Source organism: Corvus kubaryi, unplaced genomic scaffold (assembly GCF_017639235.1).
Source record: "Corvus kubaryi isolate FWS band 111438036 unplaced genomic scaffold, C.kubaryi_AGA036_p1.0 132, whole genome shotgun sequence".
Classification (NCBI taxonomy): Eukaryota; Metazoa; Chordata; class Aves; order Passeriformes; family Corvidae; genus Corvus; species Corvus kubaryi.
The window spans coordinates 3,061,635-3,082,798 of record NW_024580666.1 but is presented as its reverse complement, the minus strand read 5'-3'; the positions used below and the strand labels follow the sequence as shown (position 1 = coordinate 3,082,798).

At 37.3% G+C, this 21,164-nt stretch overlaps 1 protein-coding gene and 1 long non-coding RNA gene across 4 annotated transcripts in view; one reads left to right on the top strand and one right to left on the bottom strand.

The window, feature by feature from the left end:
• Positions 1 to 21,164, top strand: part of MIB1 (MIB E3 ubiquitin protein ligase 1) — a 78,406-nt gene that overhangs the window by 36,621 nt on the left and 20,621 nt on the right. For 2 of the 3 annotated variants that reach the window (XM_042029974.1, XM_042029964.1), the window contains exons 13-15: positions 15,680 to 15,812; positions 16,194 to 16,280; positions 18,998 to 19,159. In XM_042029974.1, the coding sequence (XP_041885908.1) occupies positions 15,680 to 15,812; positions 16,194 to 16,280; positions 18,998 to 19,159 (382 nt within the window). The remainder of the gene's footprint in view (positions 1 to 15,679; positions 15,813 to 16,193; positions 16,281 to 18,997; positions 19,160 to 21,164) is intronic. The other variant, XM_042029984.1, reaches the window with a different exon arrangement.
• Positions 1,947 to 8,221, bottom strand: LOC121665588. The gene is made up of 2 exons (XR_006016416.1): positions 7,231 to 8,221; positions 1,947 to 5,831 (listed from the first exon to the last, which is right to left on the bottom strand). It is a non-coding gene; the product is annotated as an uncharacterized LOC121665588 (long non-coding RNA).

Sequence of the window (21,164 nt, the reverse complement as noted above, 5' to 3'; positions counted from 1 at the left end):
ATTGATAAGTTCACATACCTCTTCCTTGTTGAGGATAATAATATAAATGCATGTGTTAAGTGCATGGGTACCACAATAAACTGAAGTGGATTTCTACAGTATTTTTTCCAGTTGATGTCAAATAGGTATTTGGAACCGATTTCATTTTCAGAGCAAAACCTCTTTTTTCTTGATTTCTTACTTTTATAAATAATAGGGAGATAAATGTCCAAGAAAAAATCCACAAATTGGGCTGAGAAGAACATTCCAAAGTTTTTAATTTTTCATATGAAAACAAATACATTCTATTTTAAATGTCCGAATATTGGATAAATATTATAAGAAAGATAGCGATTTTTGTCAAAAAGCTTAGATTTTCTCAGCATTTTATCTTCCATGGCAGTTTGGCTGTGTTTTCCACAAGTCAAAGTACAGTGTGTTTCGGAGAGCATCCTATTCTTAGTATAATATTTCTCCTTATTGTATTTTGCTTCTCTTTGTATCTTGTGAATTGGTACAGAAGGAGAACTTTTGGGTTTTGTGCTAATGTATAAAGTTGAAATATAGAATGGATGTTAGTGTATGCTGTAGGTAGTTTTAAACTTGTGCATGGGAGATAGAGCTAAAAAGAAATTTTAAATTAAGTGTGGGGAAGTTAAACTTCTATTTAATACATGGTTTCTTGTTCGTGATTTTTAACTGAGTCAGTCATATTAAAAGTGCATTTATTTTGGACTTTTTTCAAAGTACTGTGAGCCTCAAAGCTTGGCAGACTTCGCCTCTTCAGTGTTAATCAGATTTTTTTCAGACAGAAAAAAGGGGAGTAAAATTTGAAAATACTGTACAGATTGGTTATTTTTGCCATGTTATCATCTCTTGCTTGTGTTTGATCTATTCGCATACCTGTGACTTCAGATTTTTGAGCTGAAGACATGACTGTGAAGTGTAGGCGTATTTTATATCCGTTGCCCCAGTTAGTTTTAGATTTGCATTGTATCTTGTGAAGAGAGCTTTATTCACTCTGCAGCTAGCATCTTAAATAGAGGCTGCTCTTGGAGCTGACCTGACTTCACACATGTGTATGATTAGTTCTTCAGAGCAGTAAATTCTGCTGGACTTCAAATCAAAAAATTAAAGTCCTGGAGTAAAATGTAGATTTCATGTATTGCTCTCCAGTAGCAAGGAGTATGTCATCTTTATGTTCATAAACTGGCAAGTAGGAGATTGTGGTTTAAAATAGAATTGTAATTTTTCCCCATGGTTTTCTTATTATTTAGATCTCCATTTGTTTTTAGATGTGCAGATGGTTTGAATGGGTTGGCAGTGAAATTTCTAATTGTGGCAGTTTAATTGAGAGGCGGGGTTTCTCACTTCTATGTAGTCTTAATGACTGTCTTCAGGAAGTGTCTGCAGGACTCACGGGCTGTGTTGTCATGGAGGTCCTCAGAGAGACAAGTTCTGAGGTAATGGGAGTAGTACAATTATTTTCTAAACCAGTCAAAATGGTTTTTTGCTTTTGTGTTTGCAGTTTGGACAGTAAGTGTAGGTTAAGCTTAGTTGAAGCTGAGTGCAAAGAGAGCCTGTTTTTAAAATTTCTTATTAAAGTATTATGTCAGAAAATGCTTTGGAAAATGCTTTTGTTCAAGTTGGTTTGAAGAAAGAGTATAATCTCCATGAGCAGACCTATAATTAGATGGCAGATCAGCATGTAGCTGTTGAGGTCGGTGACAATTTTATTATCTTTAAATAGTAAATAATGTACCTGACAGATACAAAATGGCAAATACAGTTCCTGCCCTGTGGAGTTTCCTCCCTTGTGCAATGAAAACAAGGGGAGAGGGGTGGCTAGAAAATAAACCTGCCCTACCAGTACTGTTCATGATAGTTTCCTTTTGGTTTTTGGGGTTTTTTCATCAGTTCTGCTAGAAGGGGCACCAGACTTGAGGAAAAATACAAGAGGCAGTAAATCATTGGGAAATGTTTATTTCACTGCTTACCTGCCTTCTTTATAAATGTTGTAAGAGATGAATTTTCACTGCATATGGACATAATATTAAACACCAGTAGCTATTTATTTACAAATACAAACTTGAAATTTTGGAATACAGAATTTGCTATGCTCCTGGTTACCTTCCATCTTCAGGCTGCCTAGAAGTTGAGCTGAACTGCGGAGAGGACTACGAAACTGCTCTGAGCAGGTTTCTGTCCAGTTTTAAAAACATGAGAAATCCTGTAGTGATCAATGCATAGCTACAGCTGGTTGAAGGGGACCAAATCCATTGAAGAGGTGATTTGGTTCCATTTTACCAGCTTTAGCAAAGCATTGGAGTGCAGGAAGCTTATAATTCGGTAACACATTTTAAAGCACATGAACAGTGCACAAAGAACATGTGGCTTTCTTCTATGTTACACAATTTGTTTCTTGTCAATGCAAATTTTTAACTCTTTCACTAATTTGGAGATGGCAAAATGAAAAACTGTGTACTAGAAAAGCTTGTACAGGTTTGTTCTGTCCTTGAGTATTTCCTTGATGATCTTTGGATGAGTCTCAAATCAAATCAGAGTTTTAACTTTTTCCTGTCTAGTGTAATCAAATTTTAGACTAGATTAGAAATTCTCAGACTGCAGTTTCTAATCATGTCGAGCTCCCTTATTTCTTTATGTTAAACTTTACTGGGGAAGAACGTTTCAGTTTCCTCGTCACCCTCCTCCCTCCCTTCCCCCATTCATTTTCTGGCAGGTTCCCTTTTGCAGCTGCTTTTATGCTGTAATTGGTTAGCACAAATATAAATGTCAAGTGCTTTCAATTCCATTGCTATATCTCTGGTTAGTATTAACTTTTTAGGAATGATTATATAATATAGCAGGATAGATTTAATTTTTTTTACCCTGATACTATATGTAAACACTTTTAATGCCAAAAAAATACAGCTTTTAAAGATTTATCTGCGGTTGCATCTGATTTCTTCTAAACTAAGATCTTTAATACAATTGTGCAAGCTCACATAGCTTTTTTATGTCATACTGAATTCTTTCTGAGCTTTGACTGCGGTGGAAAGTAGGGGATAATGTTAGTTCAAACCATTCCCTAGTAATGAGTATGTCAAGGATAGTCTACATCTGTTTGTTGCATAGTCTGATGATGGTGAGAAGATTTATGTAAATATATTCCCAACACCATGTATCCTAATAGAAATGTAGCAGGTGTGTCACTTGGACTTAAGCATCAAGATGGCTATAAAATGAGTTTCTATTTTTACCAGTTATAGAGGAACTGTTTTACAGATACAGCTGCTCAAGTGTGCTTTTGGATGGCAATACAGTTTCATGTACTGGCCATATCGGGACAAAAAACGGCTGTGGAAAAAAAGCCGTGTAGCATTTGATAATGTCAGCATCTGTTATCCCTGTCAGTCACACAGCTGAAATGTTTGAGTTACAACTGTGTCAGCAGATGCCCAAAGTTCAATGTGTGCTCGGTTAAAATTGAACAGCTGATCTAAGTGATGGATGTGACATTTTAGAGTGACTGGATATGTATTCTTAGAGATATGCTAACATGAACTAGCAGGAAGCAATGTCAACATATAATTTTAACTTTTGTATCACTCCGAACTGTCATTTTGTGTCAGAATAGCGTTGCAATTTTATACAAGGGAGAACAGAGTATGATAAATTGTTACCAAAAACCTTTCAGATAAATTAAAGCTATTAAAAAATTGGTCTCATACAGTGGAAGCTAAATCAGTTGGTGGGGAGCACAGGAACTCTTCAGGAAAGAAGAAAGTGCTTAGCAATTAACCCCTCAATGAAACCGTTAGTAATACCCAATTGCTTCTGTGAACACGATCAAGTTTAGTAGCGTTGCTTTATTCCGCAAAGCTACTGCAATTTGATTTGTTATCCCACTCTAAACCAGGTTTTAATTTAGGCGTTAAGATACTGTAGCCTTCGTGTCGAAATATCTGCTCCTAAGAGAAAGAGCTTTAAAACAAATATTGAAACTTTGCTTTCTTAAGCAGGTAAGATAGTATTTCTTCTTGTATATATATGAATATGTAGTTTCAGGTGTTAAAAATATCAGGCTACATATATTATTAGCTGTTTGAGAATTATGGGAGTATTTAAAAATAAGTTCTCCATCTAAAAATCATGCATTGCCTTTGTTTATTTTTCTTGTTTGTTTTGGTTGGGGTTTTTTTTTTTTCCTCCCAGACATTTTAGTAAGCAAAGGGATACAGTTAGAATTTTTAATCTGGGCCAAATGTGCCTACTTATCATGGGCATATCGTATTTAATAACTGTTTTTAGAAGGCTGCTGTCATGAATAGAAACGGCTGGATTGATGAGTGGGGAGTTCTTTCCTCATTTTTTTCCCTTGTTCCTGAATTTGATGTTGAGTATCTTTACTTAGGGATGATATGCACCACTATATTTTGATTATCGCTTTTAGAACTTGAAACTGTTGCAGAACTATTTCTCATGTAGTTCCTTTAATTTTCTGGATGCTACAACGTCTTTTTTTTCCATGGCCAATTTTCTGAAATTTGGATTTAAAATAAATTCAGCTTATTTGAAAATAGTATTTAAGATAACTTACCTTTTAGGCTGTAGTTGTCATTTGTGTTTTCATTTAGGAATCTGTCAATAGCTTTAATCCGCTGACTAGCAACTCTGGCCTAGAAATCTCTGTATTGTGACTTTCTGTGCATAAACCTGACACTGCACTTTGTATCGAAGAGCTCAGTGAGCATAATAAGTGCTGATTTGGAGAAAATTCTAACTTAAGTCTTACAAAATTGCAGAAGTTATGCTCAATTATTTTGGCTATCATTTTCTCTAGATCACACCTGTAATTCTTTAGCTCTTAATGCTTGTCTCAGTTGCAACCTGTGGATTAAATGTTCTATGGTAGATGCAGATTTAAGTACTACCATCTGAAGTACGCAGAACAGGCTGTGATTACTAGAACAATGGCTTGTTTTTATGAGATGCATTTTGATAACCAGCCTTTTAAGTTTAGTTTAAAATCTATTAAGTGAGGAGTACTGGTAATGATGAATTTTGCAGCTATGCTGCAGTCTTAATTGATGCATTTCAAGGTTTTATTTCCAGCCTTACTTTGAATTCTGTTTGCAGCTAATATTCTGCTTATCAGCTGTTAACAATTCTTCCTACCCACATTTATAATCACTTAATTTAATGTTTTGTGATTTGTTACTAGCAAGTATGAGTTATTTTGGCAATACCAGCTGACCCTTAGCAAGCCAATTTGTCACATGAATGTCATTCAAACAAGAGGGAAACCTGTTTCTTCCAGCAGCTGTTTAGTTTCCTCTTACTGGTTGTTCCTTACCTGCCAAAAATACATACTTCTTTACATTCCATAGCATTGTATGTTCATATGGGTACATAAAGAAGTATGTGCTCTGAGCAGGTACACACAGAGTTGCTTGACTGCCTGTCAGATGAACCTGAAAAGTATTTTGCTGCTTTTTATTGCTGTCATTAAGTAAAACTGGCTGACAGTTCATTGGAAGGACAACAGTTCTGATTAACTGATGATAGAAAATAAACTTACTATGCTAACTGAACTTTGCAATGTAAATTACCTGCATAGTGTCTTAAAGCTGGGCATAGTTCATTGTTTTGGGATGGCACTGATGTTAGAAGTGCTTTTCCATATTTTTGTAGCCTCTTGCTGTTCTGAGTGACCATGTTTAAGTAGAGTTGAATCGCTGGTAGGTTTGCAATGTCTTTTCTTAGAGTTTGTAGTCCACTATGAGAACTTCAGCTTCCTCCCAGGTCTTCTAGTGGATTTTCATGCTGGGGTAGAGTTTGCACCTAGTGTCCTGAAGGGAAGCATAGACTGATCTAAAATAGCAGTTATAAACTTATTTTCTTACCCCAGATCCAACTTCTATGCTTTTGGTATCCCATCCATTATTCTGCAAACTCTCTGCAGGTTTATACTTATTTACGCTGTATTTCAGAGTAGTTTAAAAACCAAAACAAAAAATAAAGCAAAACAACAGCAAAAAAACCCCCACAAAAAAACCCAACCCAAACACAAAAGCACATGTCGCCAGTGATCCTGCTTATCGTAAAGATGGCGACATTGAATTAAGAAAACAACCTCTAACTGCTGTGACAGGATTTGGATTGTTAGGCCGAAGGTCACATGTGAAAGCTAATACCTATTCAACAGTTCTGCAAGCAGCTTTTCTTGTTTTTAAAACTGGCACTCACCTGCTTCAGTCAAAGTCTTGTCCACCCTTGAAATATTTATGACAACTAAAATAATTAACTAAAAAAAAATTAACCTAAACCAAACACAAAAACCTCACAGAAACAAAGCCCAGGTTTAACCTTGTCTCGTAAGATTTTGTGCGACTTGGTTTGGAACAGTGGTTAAATACTTGATGTGCAGTACAGCTTTGACTTCTGAGGGACTGTCGAATATAGCTTATGGTTGCTTAATATGTATTTCAGGAGTTGATTTGGGTTACAGTAAAGAGTAAGCTTTGTCTCTGTAGCATTAGAAGGTAAATTTGAAATAAGCTTAACAATTAACCGTAATAGTCGTAAGGAAAGCTGAGAGCAGAGGAAGTAAGAATTTCTGCAGCTCATGACAAAAACCTAGTGCAGCTGATAGAGAGCAAATCAGAGTGTAGCAGTAGCTAGCACAGTAGTACAAGGAGAATCAGCAATGCAGCATTAGAATCACAGCAGTCACATTCTAGTTTTTAAGTAGGCTGTTTTCATGTACGTCTGATATAAAGCACCTTGAAAATTTTGGCTAGACCTATTTGAGAACTCAGTATTGCACTACCACACTGTTTATTAGGTTCTCTTTTTCAAGTTTGTACATTTTTAGTTGTGCATAGGAAGATAAGAATATATTTCACTGAAATGAACAACCAGTTAATGGCATTACAATTTATTAGTTTATCTTCTTTAAAAAGAATTCTGCTTACTGAGCAAGTTGGGATTTGATTTTATTTTGTTTCTTCTTTTTTTTTTTTTTTTTTTTTTTGCTATGAAATTTGGACTAACAGTTTTTTTCTTTCAATCTCCTCTTTACACTACAAATGCTTGGTACTTTAACACACTCAAAATCAAGCTGTTCCCAGAGTAGAGGGATTAATATAACAATTTAAAAAGCAGTCTAGTAAATAAGATATACATGCAGAAAGTCATAGGCATCCTTTAAACGTGCAGAATAATGCAGGTCTCCTGATGTTCTGTTACCTGTAAGCTTAGTATCATGCAGCATTTGCAGTTGGAAGAGAGGTAATGACCTAGAGACACATCAGCAGCAGCCATCTCATCCTGAGTGCTCTCTCACTCTATTCGCTGAATCAGCTCTTCGTTACATGGGAGGGGGAGGCAAGGGGGGGCGAATGTCGGTGCATACAGTACCTCACCACCTTAAATAGATAAAACTTAAAAGAAAAAAAAAAGGCATGAAGATGGGTGCCTAATTGGCACCTTCTTCCTTTCTTTTGAATGCTAAAATATGGATGATGTTGTATAGAAATTATACCTTATGTCTGCTGGACTGAGAGTTAAGACTCCAAGGATAGATGCTAGGAAGCCAAGGGAAGGTGAACTTAGCCCACTGTCAGATGAAGATAATCACAGGCAAAAAGAAAAAATAAAAACCCAACAAAAGACCAAAACCAAGCCCCCAAAAGTTGGAGTTGCTTCCAAAAAAAAAAAAGAGAAAAAGGCACCAAAAAAATAGCGATCGTCTCCCCCCTCCCCCGGCAAATATTGGTTTCTTCTAGTTCCTTAGATATTGCACTGCATCTTTTCTTGCTTGAGGTTATGTTTCCAGGCTTAACTGTAGGCAGGTCTGTGTTGAAGCTACTTTCCATCTTCAGAGGTCAAGTCTGCTTGCGAGGTCAGGGCTCCCGCACACACACTACAGAAGTCACCAACTGTATTTCCCACTTAGAGGGCACGAGCAAAACTGTTACGGCTTTATAGGCAGCTAAGCATTTGAAACATGCACTCCCAGGCAAACAGGCTCTCTTGTGCCTCTCTCTTCCCTGACCATATTTAGTCAACCATTGCAAAAAATAGTCTCTCAGCTGTCGATTGTCGATCTGGCAGCAAAGGGAGCCTCTATCCAGCTCTCTGCCTATTGATTGTGCAGCCTGCACTTCCACCGCCGCTTAGCCATTTGTCCCCAGGTTTTTTTAGCACTGCCAAATAAAGCTCTCTCTCGTGTTTCCAGTTAGATTTCCCAGGTTTTCACTGAGCTTGCGCTGCTACTAGTAAACCCTGATGAGGTTGTCACTATACTTAGAAACGTTTGGGGCGGGGGGGGAGGAGTGGAAGAGGGGAAAAATAAAAGGCAGCCCTGCTAGTAACAAGGCAGGGACTTCATGCAGATATAGAACAATAAATATCCTGCGCTGCCACAGCAGGTTGTGTAACCTGGTTTCTTGATCAGTGAAAAATGCCGTGACTAACATGTCGATTAACCCGAGCTCTGAGTGGCCTCAATCTAAGTTTTCAACTGCAAATCATACAGCTATTTTATAAATAAGAAGTCTGTGCCCATTTGTAGCCCTGCATTTCCATATTCAAATCAAGTTAGAAGTTATTTGAAAAAACTTTAATTATTAAATTAATATAATTCCATACCATTATGTTTAATAATGCCATAATATTTTGTTTGTAATGCTTATCCATAAAATAACATCTAAAGGAAATAAATGCATGTGTAAATTAGGTGCTACTGTTCTTTAAAAAAAATTATAGAAGAAAAGAATAAAAAAAGAAACCAAGGGAACAACTCATTGCATTAATCTTTCATGTTTACAAAATTGGCTCGTGGCAAGCCTAATAACTGCACATTCAAAATATGGAGATGGATTTTCATATTCATGGGAAGGATATGCAATATTTTCTTTGAAAAAGAATAACCGAAATGTAGCCATTTAAATACAACAGTTAGGAACCCAAATACTTCAAGACTTTCTCTGTATTTTGCAGACAAAATCTTTGCTGGGGAGCAAGATGAAGAATGAAAAAGGTGAAAATACCTCAGTCTAAAATTAAACAAACTTATTAAATCAAAATACCATCTCAGTTAAATTGCTGTAATTAGTAGTTACATATTTCAGTATTGAAGGGTAGAGAGTGAATTGCGAAGTCCTGAGCAGACCAGTATCTTGGATTTATACTTCCCTTGCTGCTTCTTTTTATGTTGATTTTATCCTGTGCTTGGTAACTGTTTACCCTGTAACTTCTGTTGCTTTCTGGTAAAAGTCAGATTTTTTCTTTTCTCTTTGATTTCATAATTATACACTGAAGATGAAGTCATTGTGCAATACATTTTTGTGAATTCTGTGTAAATGTATATACCTCACTGCTTCTTTGGTTACGTATATATTGAAATTGATTTTTCAAAACCAAGAGATGCTTGAAAATCTGAGAAGCAAAAAAAATGGAAACAGCCTGCCTACTTAAACTTGTGCTAACTAGGCCATTGGTCAGATATGAAATATTAAACTCTTAATTTCAAGGTACAGGGTGCTCAGTAATACCAGTCTAAGGTATTAATCTCTTCCTGTTGCTTGTTCCCAAGAGATGGATACTTCCTTCTTCATTCTTCCAGTGGTTCTCTCTGTACTGCACAGCGAGTATGGTGTGAATCAGATCAGGGAGCTGATTTGGCTTGAAGTTGTGTGCTGACGTGCACTTAGGATCGTATGGTTGCCAAAAATAGCACTGTCCTGCTCCTGTGTTACTTCTTGCACTATGTTGGTACAAATGTTTCTTTGGCTTCACAGTGAGCAGGCTTGGAGTACTATTCCATACGAGAAATCATCCAGCAGAAGGGGATGACCTTTCAGATGCTGTGTTAGGACCACTTTTTGGTGGAGGTTTTTTTGAGCAGAGATGGTAGTCAAGAGGACAAAAAAGGGATTTAGTTAAAAGTAGTTTTGCTTCTGTTGTGCTGTAAAATGCATGTCAGACTACACAGTCTTAAAAGAAGACTTTGCTATGGAAGCTGTCCTTAAATCTGAACTGTTTGAGGCTCTCACAGGAGGCAGGTGAACGGGTTCAGCTGAACCAGGGTTGGGAGTCTGGAGAGGAGTATGTGGAGGTGGGAGGTGGTGTGTGTGTGGAAGATACTTCAAGCCAGGATTACTGTAAAATATATTATGAAACCATGTCACACTGAGACAGTGGAAACCTGAGCTGAGGGAGGAGAACAGCACAAAAGTAGAAAAACCTGTAATAGAAAGTGCAGTGAATCATTACAACCTCTGGTGATAGGATTGCTGATAAGTTTATGCTGATCTAAGACTTTGCTTCTGGAAAGGGCGGTCTGCCCTCCCCGCAGCTCTGGCTTTGTCATTTCCTTACTGCTTTTGCTTTTAGTGATCATGAAGTCGCGGGGTAGGTTGGATTATCTCATTGATCTGTCTGAAAGCAAACTTGCCAAATCAGGAATCTGGCAGGTTGTTTCACTTGCTAGAAAATGATGTGTCTGTAGAGCCAACATAATGCAGGAGCTGAAGTGCAGGGAGAAAAGTGGGGTTGTGTCTTTCAGTAGTAACTTCAGTTAAATGTGCTTATGCAGATTGTGAAGTAGCTTTTCTAATTTTTTCTGCCTAAATACCTGTTTTTGAAAAACCTTAACAAACAAACCCTGATAGGCCAAACAAACAAACCCACCCCACCACTATCCCACAAACCCTCAGCCTTCTTCATTTACCTCATTTTGCAGTCATATTGCATTTGGTGGCAGAGAATCTCCTCTAGTTTTTGTTCATGTATTTTTTAAACAGGATGTAAGGATGCCTTTGCAGTTGAGACTGCTAAATCTGGAATTGTTTTTATACAATGAGGTGCTAGCTTCATCTTGTTTACAAGTACTTTTATCTTGTAGATTTTCCAAATAAACGCGTTATTGTATGTTGCATTCTCAGATAGTGCTGATGAGCATCTGTAAAAATTCTTTAAGCAAAGTACTGCATAAACCCCAACATTTTATCTGTAGGTTGGTAATGAATAATATACTGTATACTAACTTTTCATCATAAGAATAATTTTCTTTTTTGTATGTCTAATGTCGGTAACTGGTGTTGAAACAAGTGCTCTGTTTGGCTAAAAGTGAATTAGTGTATTGTTCACATCTGTGAGGTATCTTATGTTGCAAATACACAATTCATACTGCTGAATTTCCATGGCAAGGTGGTTGGAATGAGATGATCTGTAAGGTCTCTTCCAACCCAAACAGTTCTATGATCCTATATATGTTATGCTGTGGTTCCAGACTCTCTTAAAACTTGAATTTAAAAAGAAAAAAAAAGTATTACTCGTGTGGCAAGGTCAAATAAAGATGCACGCAACAGCAGCATTTGCTGTTACTCTTCTACATCTCAAATTAAATGTAGCACCATATTAATGGATTTTCCTTCTACCAAATCACTTGTAACTCTTAGAGTCTGGACTGTCATTTCATGGGGATGAATTATGTTGGGCAGTGTAAATCATTATACCCCCAACAGCTGTGCCTGGGAAAGCAACAGATACCTCAATCTCAGCCCCCTATATACACATGAGCTTTCTTGTTCCTTTTTGACTGAGCACATGTTTAGCTCCAAGAAAAGAAGCAATAGTTTACTCATCCCTATTAAAGCTTTGCAGATAACTCCCTCAAAAATTCTCACTGAAGTTTTTCTTTTGTTGTTCCATTAGAAATTTTCAGAAGTTGAAAATGGTCATCCAGCTAAAAAGGCCCAAAATCTTTATGAGCTTCCTGCTAAGGTGAAAATAATGCATACCAGCAAATACCAAAGCTTACCTGTTACAAAATTTTTTTATTGGTGATTCTTTAGCAATAATATACAAACAGCATAGTGATGGCATAAGTTCAGGGTTTCAGTGAAGAGTTTTAAGCATTTCATCAATAATCTTTGCAGCTCCTCAGTAATCTATTACAGTTGAATACACTGAAGGTGATAGTTTGAAAAGTTTCCTTTAGCTGCTTTCATGATCAGGGTTGCTAATATATTTGCTGATTTCTTGATCTTTTCAATACAACTACAGTGAAAGCAGTCTGTGGACTGTTTAATGTATACAAGATAAAAGCAAGTTTTCACATCTATGTTGTGGTCATAAAAACAGAGCAGTACAACCCAGCTTCTTCTATACTTCATGGGGAAGAGTGAATCAAGAATTACTGTGTAATTGGCAACATCAATTCACTAATATGACTGTTTATGATGCAATGTATGCCTGTTCCAGTGAGTGCTGCTCTGAATGGTAGCCACTTAGCTGTCAAAATTTTGGCAGCAGCTCGAGAAAATCCTGCAAAAATTGAAAGAAACTACCTCTCATCTAATGAGGAGGAGGATGCAGCCACTGAGCTGAATTTACCATTGTAGCATATTAATATCTTGCAGAATTTTAAGGTGTCATTCCATGAAACAGTCCTTCTATCCTGCTGTCCAGTAATATAGCATGGTCTGGAAGAGAGAGGGAGTCTTTTTCTGAATAAACAGAAACAACTCAGTATTGGTTCCTGGCCCTTTGATGATTTGCTGTGAACAGTAAGGTAAAAATCCATTCCACACAGAAGCCATTTATTTGTTTTGGTGGTCCTTCTGTTTTTTCCAGTAAGACCAATGCATCTTAAAAGCATCCAAAAATGCAGCAGGCTTCTCATTTCTCTGAAAGCAAGATACCTCCAAATATTTTTCAGTCAAACTTCAGATAAAAATTTTTCAAATATAAGACAGCAAACTAAAGATTTGAAAGAGGATATGGTAAGGATAACACTCACACAAACATTAAGATGAGTGATTTTTCTTCACAGCATATGAAATACTGAGTTGATTGGTTTCTTTTTTTTGTTTCAAAGATGAGATGTGTTAAAGAAATGTCAGTAGTATTTCTGAAGTACATTTACTTATCGAGGCATCTGATAAAGTGTGTCAATGTACTTTAAATTCTATTTCTCTGTGGAGTTGGCAATTTTCTTATTTTCTTACTGAAGAAAAAGATATAAAATATCATTGAGTTGGTTAGGACAGTTTCTTGTTTAGTGACTAGAGCTACTTTGGGGAGAAGCTGGCTGTAATTAGAGTATAGTGTTGATGCCCTTCCACAGTGTTCCTCAAGTTGTAGTTGCAGTTTTAAGAAAAATTTCTTGGTTTTTTTTTATTAGGTTATTGTTGCTCCACCTTTTCCTGGTCACTCAGAGTAGTCATATTGCTTCTGTCAGTCACAGGGAATTTTCAGGAATTTTTTATTGTGTTTTAGACTATCCACAGTAGATACCCTAGAGCTTTATGGGGTCTTTAGAGGCGCTGAGCCTGGCAGGTGAAGATAAAGAGCTTACATGACATGATGCCCTGTGGGAAGCCACTGTAGAAGGCTTGTTGTGCTGCTGGTTGGTACTGTGTGCTTTTTATCAGCCCAGCATTCTGAAGAGCTGGTGTGGTGGTGTGCCCAGATACAGTCCAGCTACCAAGCAAACCACAGTGCTTCAGACTTGCTCCCTGCCTAAAGCAGCTAAACACAGTTCTGATGGTGCCAGCATTTGAAAATACGGTGTCATTTCATTACAAAATAGACTATGTTTATCAGTGCAACTGGTATTAGTTTATTTTGCCACGTTTCATAAAGCTTTGGTAACTTGAGTTTTACTAAATTATATCCTTAATTTTGAAAAATCCTGCGTAAGTGAATCTCTCAAAGAATTAATGTTGCCATTGTTTGGTTTTTTCTGAAGTATTCTAGTCTTTTCTTCCTAGCATGTGAGAGAGCTGTAGAAGGCGTTATGAATAGAAGCTGAGCAATGGCTCACAATGAGCAATGTACAATCTGTTAAGTGTTGTTGTCTTAAATTGTTGTGTTTAAAGTGATTTGGACTGTGAGGAAGTGAGAAGCTTTCTGCCAGGAAAACAAAAAAATCCTAAGAGGCTGAGATTGTCTTCTGTCCACTCTGAGGAGGACAAACATCCAGAGCAGCCTGGCTGTGGATGCTCCACAAAGCAGTTGGTTTCCTGTGGGTTTGTATGATCCTGTGGCCTGAAGATGCAGTTGGTTATTTGTGGTTCCTTTAGACACTCTGATTGTGGGCGGGGAAAAAGTGTCACTTAATACACCACCCTGGCAGCTGCATCTTAAGTGTGAAACCAAGGGTTATGTTGTGTACTCAGTAGCAGGAGAACTTGGAGATACGTAATAAGCAGGGTCTCTTATGGGAGCGTCTGAACAGTGTGTAGGAAGGAGTGCACTTCCTTACTGGTACAGTAATCTACCTCACAGACTTTTTTCTGCTTTCCAGGAGGGCTTGTTAGGGTGAGCTGTGCCCAGACACAGCTTTTAGGGGCTTTTTAATAGGAAATGCATTGGCTTGCTCTAAAAAAACAGCTTAGGAGTGAATAGTGCTTCACCTCAGTGTGGATGTTCAAGGTGACAGATGATTGGAATGAGCTGGGAGCTCAGTTATTACTTGACAGGGCAGTCATTCATACCTGTTGTGAGTATTTTTAAGCAAAAGCTGAGAGGTTCAATTTATGAGGCTATTTCTGAGGATTATTGAGATCCCACATTTTTGATACCAGAGGTCTAATGAAGAGCTGTTTAATTCACATACATTATCTGCCTTGCAAGGCACTGTGTGACTAAGTGGTTCCACTTGCATTAGCAACTATTACTTGGGTTTTAAAAGTTTGAATTTTGTGCAGCAGCTCTGTTTCTCCTGTAGATAGCATGTTCCTTCAACACTCTGAAAACATCAGATGACAGAAGAGATTTCTTGGCACAAGATTGTAGCAGTTTCTGGTTTTCTGTTTGTCTTTAAGAAACTGTCATAAGGGAGCTGCATATGCTGTTTATAAAGATAAGACAATAAGGGATTTAAGTTTGGTAACTTACGTATTCCAAAAGCTAAGTGAAGACATGTAGGCTGAAGAAAACTCTTCCTCAGAGAATACAAGATAAACATATTGCTCAATCTAGCATTGTGTTGTTAATACCCTTAACACTTCAGTCTTTGGACTTCATTGATTTTGGTCCTCATTAATACTTGTAGTAATCTAGTTGCTTTTCCCCGCCCTACCCCCTGACTACCAGACACTGCCATGGTATGTTATACTCAACCATTATATGTTAAGAAAATATCCCACTAGTACTCACTTCACAGTTTCAGCATTTATTTTGTCTGTGCTTAAGAGATCTCACTCCATTTTTTTTTTTTCTCAGAAACCGAGTTTTAACTGTTACAGCCCATGGCATCAGTTTATAAACTGATGATTTTAAAGAAATCTAATGTAGTGGAACTTGGTCATTAAATACTTAAGTAAAGGACACTATAAAGATTTTGAGGAAGAAAATCCTTTTGTCTGTGTTTCAGAATTTGTTCGAATACTTTCACAAGGTAATTTTTACTGCTAGATAGCACTCTTTTATAAAACAAACCTGATCCTCACACTGTTCAAGGCATTGTGTGGTTTGTTTGTACTCTTTAACTAGAAGGAAGTGAACATGAAATTACTGTGCTTTGAAACTGTTGGTATAGCTTTTCACCCACTTTCTCTGTTTGAAAAAATATTAGGGTTATTTTAGCTACTGCTACATAGTTCTGAGAATTAATATTGTTCTGCTGTTGTCATTCAACATACATTGTAGGAGTGTTTGTGCCATCTCTGCGTGTTTTTTTCAGTGCAATGCGTGTGTTGTTGTCCAAGTTACCACGACCGTGGATTGTTGACGAGAAAAAGGATGATGGTTACACTGCCTTACATCTGGCAGCTCTCAATAATCATGTGGAAGTGGCTGAACTTTTGGTGCATCAGGTAGGACTCTTTTCTCAGGGGGATTTAAATGTCATGCTTTGGTTAACCATCTGATATGAATATAGTTGGCTGCTTTATGCCTGCAGTTGCAATGCAGAAGCAGTGGAGCAGGGAAGGATGTGTTGAGCTCCAAAGGTCAAGCTTGCCTTTGAGATTGTTACAACGGCCTAGTGGTGCAGAGGGACTGAAAAATTTGATACCTAGTTTCATTCAACAGATTAACATCTGTACAGTGAATAATTAAAGTATTTAATCACTTCTGTTCTCAACTCCCCTAACCAGAAATCATATTCAGGGTCATAGTCAGTGTCCTAATGGACTGCCTTGCCTGTAGATGAATTGCTGGGATGGTAATGCTCTAATGCTTTGAATATCTTGCAGGGCAATGCTAACCTGGATATCCAGAATGTTAACCAGCAAACTGCTCTGCATCTTGCTGTTGAACGACAGCATACACAAATTGTTAGGGTAAGTATCTTATTTGCAGTAAGCCATATGGTTAATGGCATTTGACTAAAGCTGATGGCAGCTGTTAAAATATGGATACTTCATGAACATTTAAAAATTATTTGACAACATGTAGTCACTGCATGTTTGTTTGATGTATTTTGTTTAGTTCAGACGCCTGCCAACTTGCACAGAAGGTCAGTCAGCAATATGAATGACACTTCAGGAGTGCTGAATTTTTGTACATGTACATTATGGTTTCCTCTACGTGGTTGCCAATTCCAGCATCCCTTCTTGTTGAATAAGGAAGAATGTGTTCTGCTGTTACTTGTCTGAATCTTGTGGTGCTGTAAAGGGACCTTCAAATAGCATTTCTGGTGCCTCTTGCTGTATGAGTAATTATTCTTGCTCATAACTTTTGCAGATTGTAACACAAAACATCTTTTTTATGACCTTAACTAGTTTTCAGTCTCTGAGTGTTAAACATTCCCTGCTCTTAGCTTGGGAGAGCTATAAGTGGTAACAGTAGTACCTTATTGGTGAAAGGGCTGCTATCCTGGTTTTTTTGCTTCCATCTTTGCAAAAGTTAATACTTCAACTTAACAAAGCTTTGTTACTAGCACAGGAAATGGGAGTCTGGCATAGCTTGTCGTTTCTGGCCTGTGTGCACTGTCATACAGGACCTATGTGACTGAGTGCTTGCCTTGCTGCTGTGGGCTTTTGAGGCTCAGAGAGAGCACTCACTGCTCTCAGAGTGGGTACATCAACCTTGCCTTGGCCTTCGGCGTAATTTTTTTGTCTTTGTAGAGTCATCTAGTATGAAAAACTGTCTCTTATTCAGGCCTACAGAGAATTGTCCCCCCTAGGCAGACCTGTATTCTGTTAAGCGTTATTTTACCATAAAGGTTTCCCCCTCTCCGAGGGCTGATGGGTGTGATCCCATTACAGTGAAACATGTGATATGGCCCTATATCTGGAACTGCTTGCTACCAGAAGAATGGTTTCCTAGAGTCAGTGCCACTTGCATCCTGCAAGGTATTTGGCAGCTATTTGGTGAACTCTTGTGCCCTTCTGGAACAGACAGAGTACCTGGGAGTACAACATTAATGTAGCAGATGAGCAGGAAGGTAGGCATGTAGAACTAGCATGTGCATTGGACTGACATGCTTATATCTGAGAATGTTTAAGTGAATGACCCCGTATCCGTTTTTCAGAGCTGGATTAACTTTAAGGAGTCCTAAAATAGCTCATGCAGCCATGCAAAGAACATGTTGGCTCCGTATTTCAAAATTAATTCCTACTGGATACCTTCCAGGGCTGGGTTTGTACCCTCAGGCATTTGTGGAATAGTGGTCAAAGGTAGCAGGGTTCTTTTAAAAGCCCTGCTGCCATGACAAAGGGTGGTGATGACAAAGGTTGCCTTTTAAAAAATTACTTCTTTTTAAACTTCTGCAAAGACTCTCAAGTTCTATGGCAGTCAGGGATTCCAGGAGAAACTCTAAGCAGTAAATAGCTAGTGGCAGACACAAGATACGAATATGAGAAAAGAAACTGGACCAGAGTAAATCCATTTAGAGAGTGTAAGAAGTTGAGACTAGACTGTCTCAACTATTAGCTTGTTTTCTTGGTTTCAGTTGTGGAAGAAAAGGTTGGGGAAAATGATAAGCTGCAAATGATTGGAGGCACATACTTCTTGAAAATTAGGCTTTGAAAATTCCTTTTAAGCTATTTTCCTTTTAGCCTGTTCTAAAGTCTGAGATGCTTTGGTTCTGAGAAGCTGATCTCCTTGCCAGCATGTGGGTTCCAAAGACGGAGATCCCTCTTAATGTATTCTTGTTTTTAGATTATGCCTTTTGTCTCTACTGTTAATCCCAATTTTGCAGAGTAGCAAAATCTCAAAAACTAAAGTTAAAACCTCAGCTGCTGCTTACAGGTTTCTGAATGGTGACAGTGACAAGGTTTAATTTTTAGGGGCAGTTGGTATTTCTTTGTCAGCATGTGTTGATTTTTGTCTAACAGCGTATTTAAGAAAGTTCTGGTGGATTGAATTATGGAAAGGCTGTATGTAAAGGCCATAGGAATAGGAGGACCTGTGCAGCCTTGTGCTTGTTTTGTGTCATGTGACCAGGAATGGGTGTCTAAGATTAGCCTTAGAGACGAGTCTCACAGTTCATTGCTTTCCAAAGTGTTCTGAGAGAGTTTTTAATAGTGTCATTGGTTTTTATGTCTTCTGCTGAATTAGGGTACACTGTAGTACGTGCTTAACTGCTTCACTAATGTGAAGACACTGTAAATTAAGTTGTAAAGCTTAGCATGGTGTGAAAGTAGGGATTTTTGAGGTCATTGAAACCTAACAGTAAGGAATATGTACCTGTCTAAAGTATTGCACATATTGCTGTAATACATTACATTGTTTGTAGGCTGCCTTACAGGAATTAAAGTCTAAGAAAGTAGAAAGAATCCTCTAAAATTGTGTCTTTTGTAGCGCTCAGAGGACAGGCAAGCATTAGGCTTCCGCTGAAATAAGCTTGATATTTGAGACAGATAAATGTTTTGGTTGAGGGCTGAGCTCCAGGTATGGAAAAGAAATTTAAATAAATGCAACTGTGAATTGTAGCAAGATAAGAGTGGCCCTTTTGAACCTCCTAGAAAACCCTAAACCATAGTTTTCTGAAGTTAATTCTAAATGGGAGGTTTTTTTGTTTTTTTTTTAAAATTTCGATTCTCTCTCTTTTCAGCTCCTAGTCCGTGCAGGTGCTAAATTGGATATTCAAGATAAAGATGGGGATACTCCCTTGCATGAAGCCCTGAGACACCACACCCTGTCACAGCTCCGCCAGCTCCAAGACATGCAAGATGTGGGCAAGGTAGATACTGCTTGGGAGCCATCAAAGAACACAGTAAATAAACCACATTTATTTATTCCTTTTTTTTTCCCCCTGTATATTTGTCTTTGTCTAGTTTGTCTAGTTCTGTACTGTTGGACTGGTTTTTGGCAACATAAGTTTATGTAGACATTCTGCATTAAACTGCAGTGTAGGCAGAAATCATGTTGTTATATGTGGCTTTTCACATGAAGTCATTACCTTTGTTAAAAAAAAAAGAGGGATATGTAGTTCCAAAATATTTCTGGAAATCTCTCTTCTATAGTGAACATGTATGGCTGCCAAAAAAATCAAAGTAGCTTTTTTTGGAAAAAGAATTAAACAGTATTACAGTACAGAATAAGACTGAAATAGTTTTCTGTGATCCAGCATCTTGCATGTCTTTATAGCTTTAATTGTTCCGTTGCTTTTATAACTTTCTAAGAGTATGTTCTGTTAGAACAAGGCATTCTTAATTTTGTATGTTTATTGATATGTATATTTTTGACAGAGTTCATTTCAGAAATTGTGCTGCAGTAAGGAAATAGTCAAAAAGCCTCCAGGTAATAAAAAGCAGAATGTTTTACTGAGAAAAAGAAACTCTCACACCCAAAAAGCTGTGTGAACCCCGTATGCAAAGGTGAAGTTTATAGTTTACCTGAGAGACAAAGGAGAAGTAAAATTCTGAAGCAATTTGGATTGAGAAAAACAAACAATTTTTTCTTTAGATACTAAAGATGCACCACATAATGGTGGATCAGATCTGCTGAACCACTAGTACAGTGTTTTTTCTAATTTCAGCTGAGGGTGATGTTTTTGCATTTCACAAACATACCGATGTTATTAAAAAACTTTGTTCAAAACAATAGTTCCACTGTACAAATTTTTTTTTTCAAATTGGTTACTTTTTCTTACTGAAATACACTGGCATAAGCTTTGAAGGAGATTTAAAATATGACTAGCATGTGTAAGAAAATGCTTGTGTCCTTTTAAATGAGACAAGAAGAGCAGTTACAGCTCAGTTTTTTCCATGATCTGAAATGGACTCTATGAGAGGTGGCCAGAATACTTTGTGTTCATGTATTTTAACTGTAGAATGAATGAAAGGGAGATGAATTTTTTTTTCCCAGATTCAGCATTTTATGAATTGGTTTCTCTGCCCCCAATGGCATCCACAATGAAACTAGAGTTGTGTGTTGAGTTTTGAGGGTTTGAACACAGGAAGTGGGGTTTCTTTCCATCACCTTTTAAACTTCTCTGTGGGGGGGATTTCAGGTTTTAGAGAATTAAGTTTTATTTCTAGTTTTGTTTGACAAGTATCCTTAGTTGGAACCAAAAGTGTAATTTATTTTTTAATTTCTATTGAAGTAATAAGACAAAGGGAAACAAGGAAAAAGCTCCCTCATCATTGTATCTCTGATCACCTAAAAATGTGTTAAAGTTTTAAAAAATCATGATCAACCAGTACCTTCTCTCCTTTTTTAGCATGATCAAACTACTGGTCATTTCTTTGCACTTTGTTTAGCTGCAGAGAAAATTTTTGCCTAACTAACAAATTTGGGAGGTTTAAGTGGTGTGGAGAAGATAAGTTCCATCAGAGAGATGAAAACCTGCTTTTTTTTATTTTATGTGATGTGTAAAAGATGGAGTAAATATACCTGAAAACACTTTAAGATGATCAGCAAATCAAACTATCCTGAAAATGTTTTGTGAAAAACAGTAAATGAGAACAATACCTGTACCTGTCTACCTTTATTTAAATGAAAGTAAGATAAAAATTCTATAATTTTCTATTAAAAAATTCTGTATAAAATTCTACAATTCTATGGATTTTTCCATTAAACGATTTTAAATATTAAGCCGTCTTTGGCCCAGAATTGAATATCAACAAAGACAGAATCAAAGCTGTGAAAATATGTGCAGGCATCTGGACCTTTAAAGCTATCCAAGGACACATTGGTAATTTGTCTTGTGTGGAATTGCAAATACAGGTGATGGATAATAGAAGATAAATAGGATTAATAATTTAGCCTGGGAATCA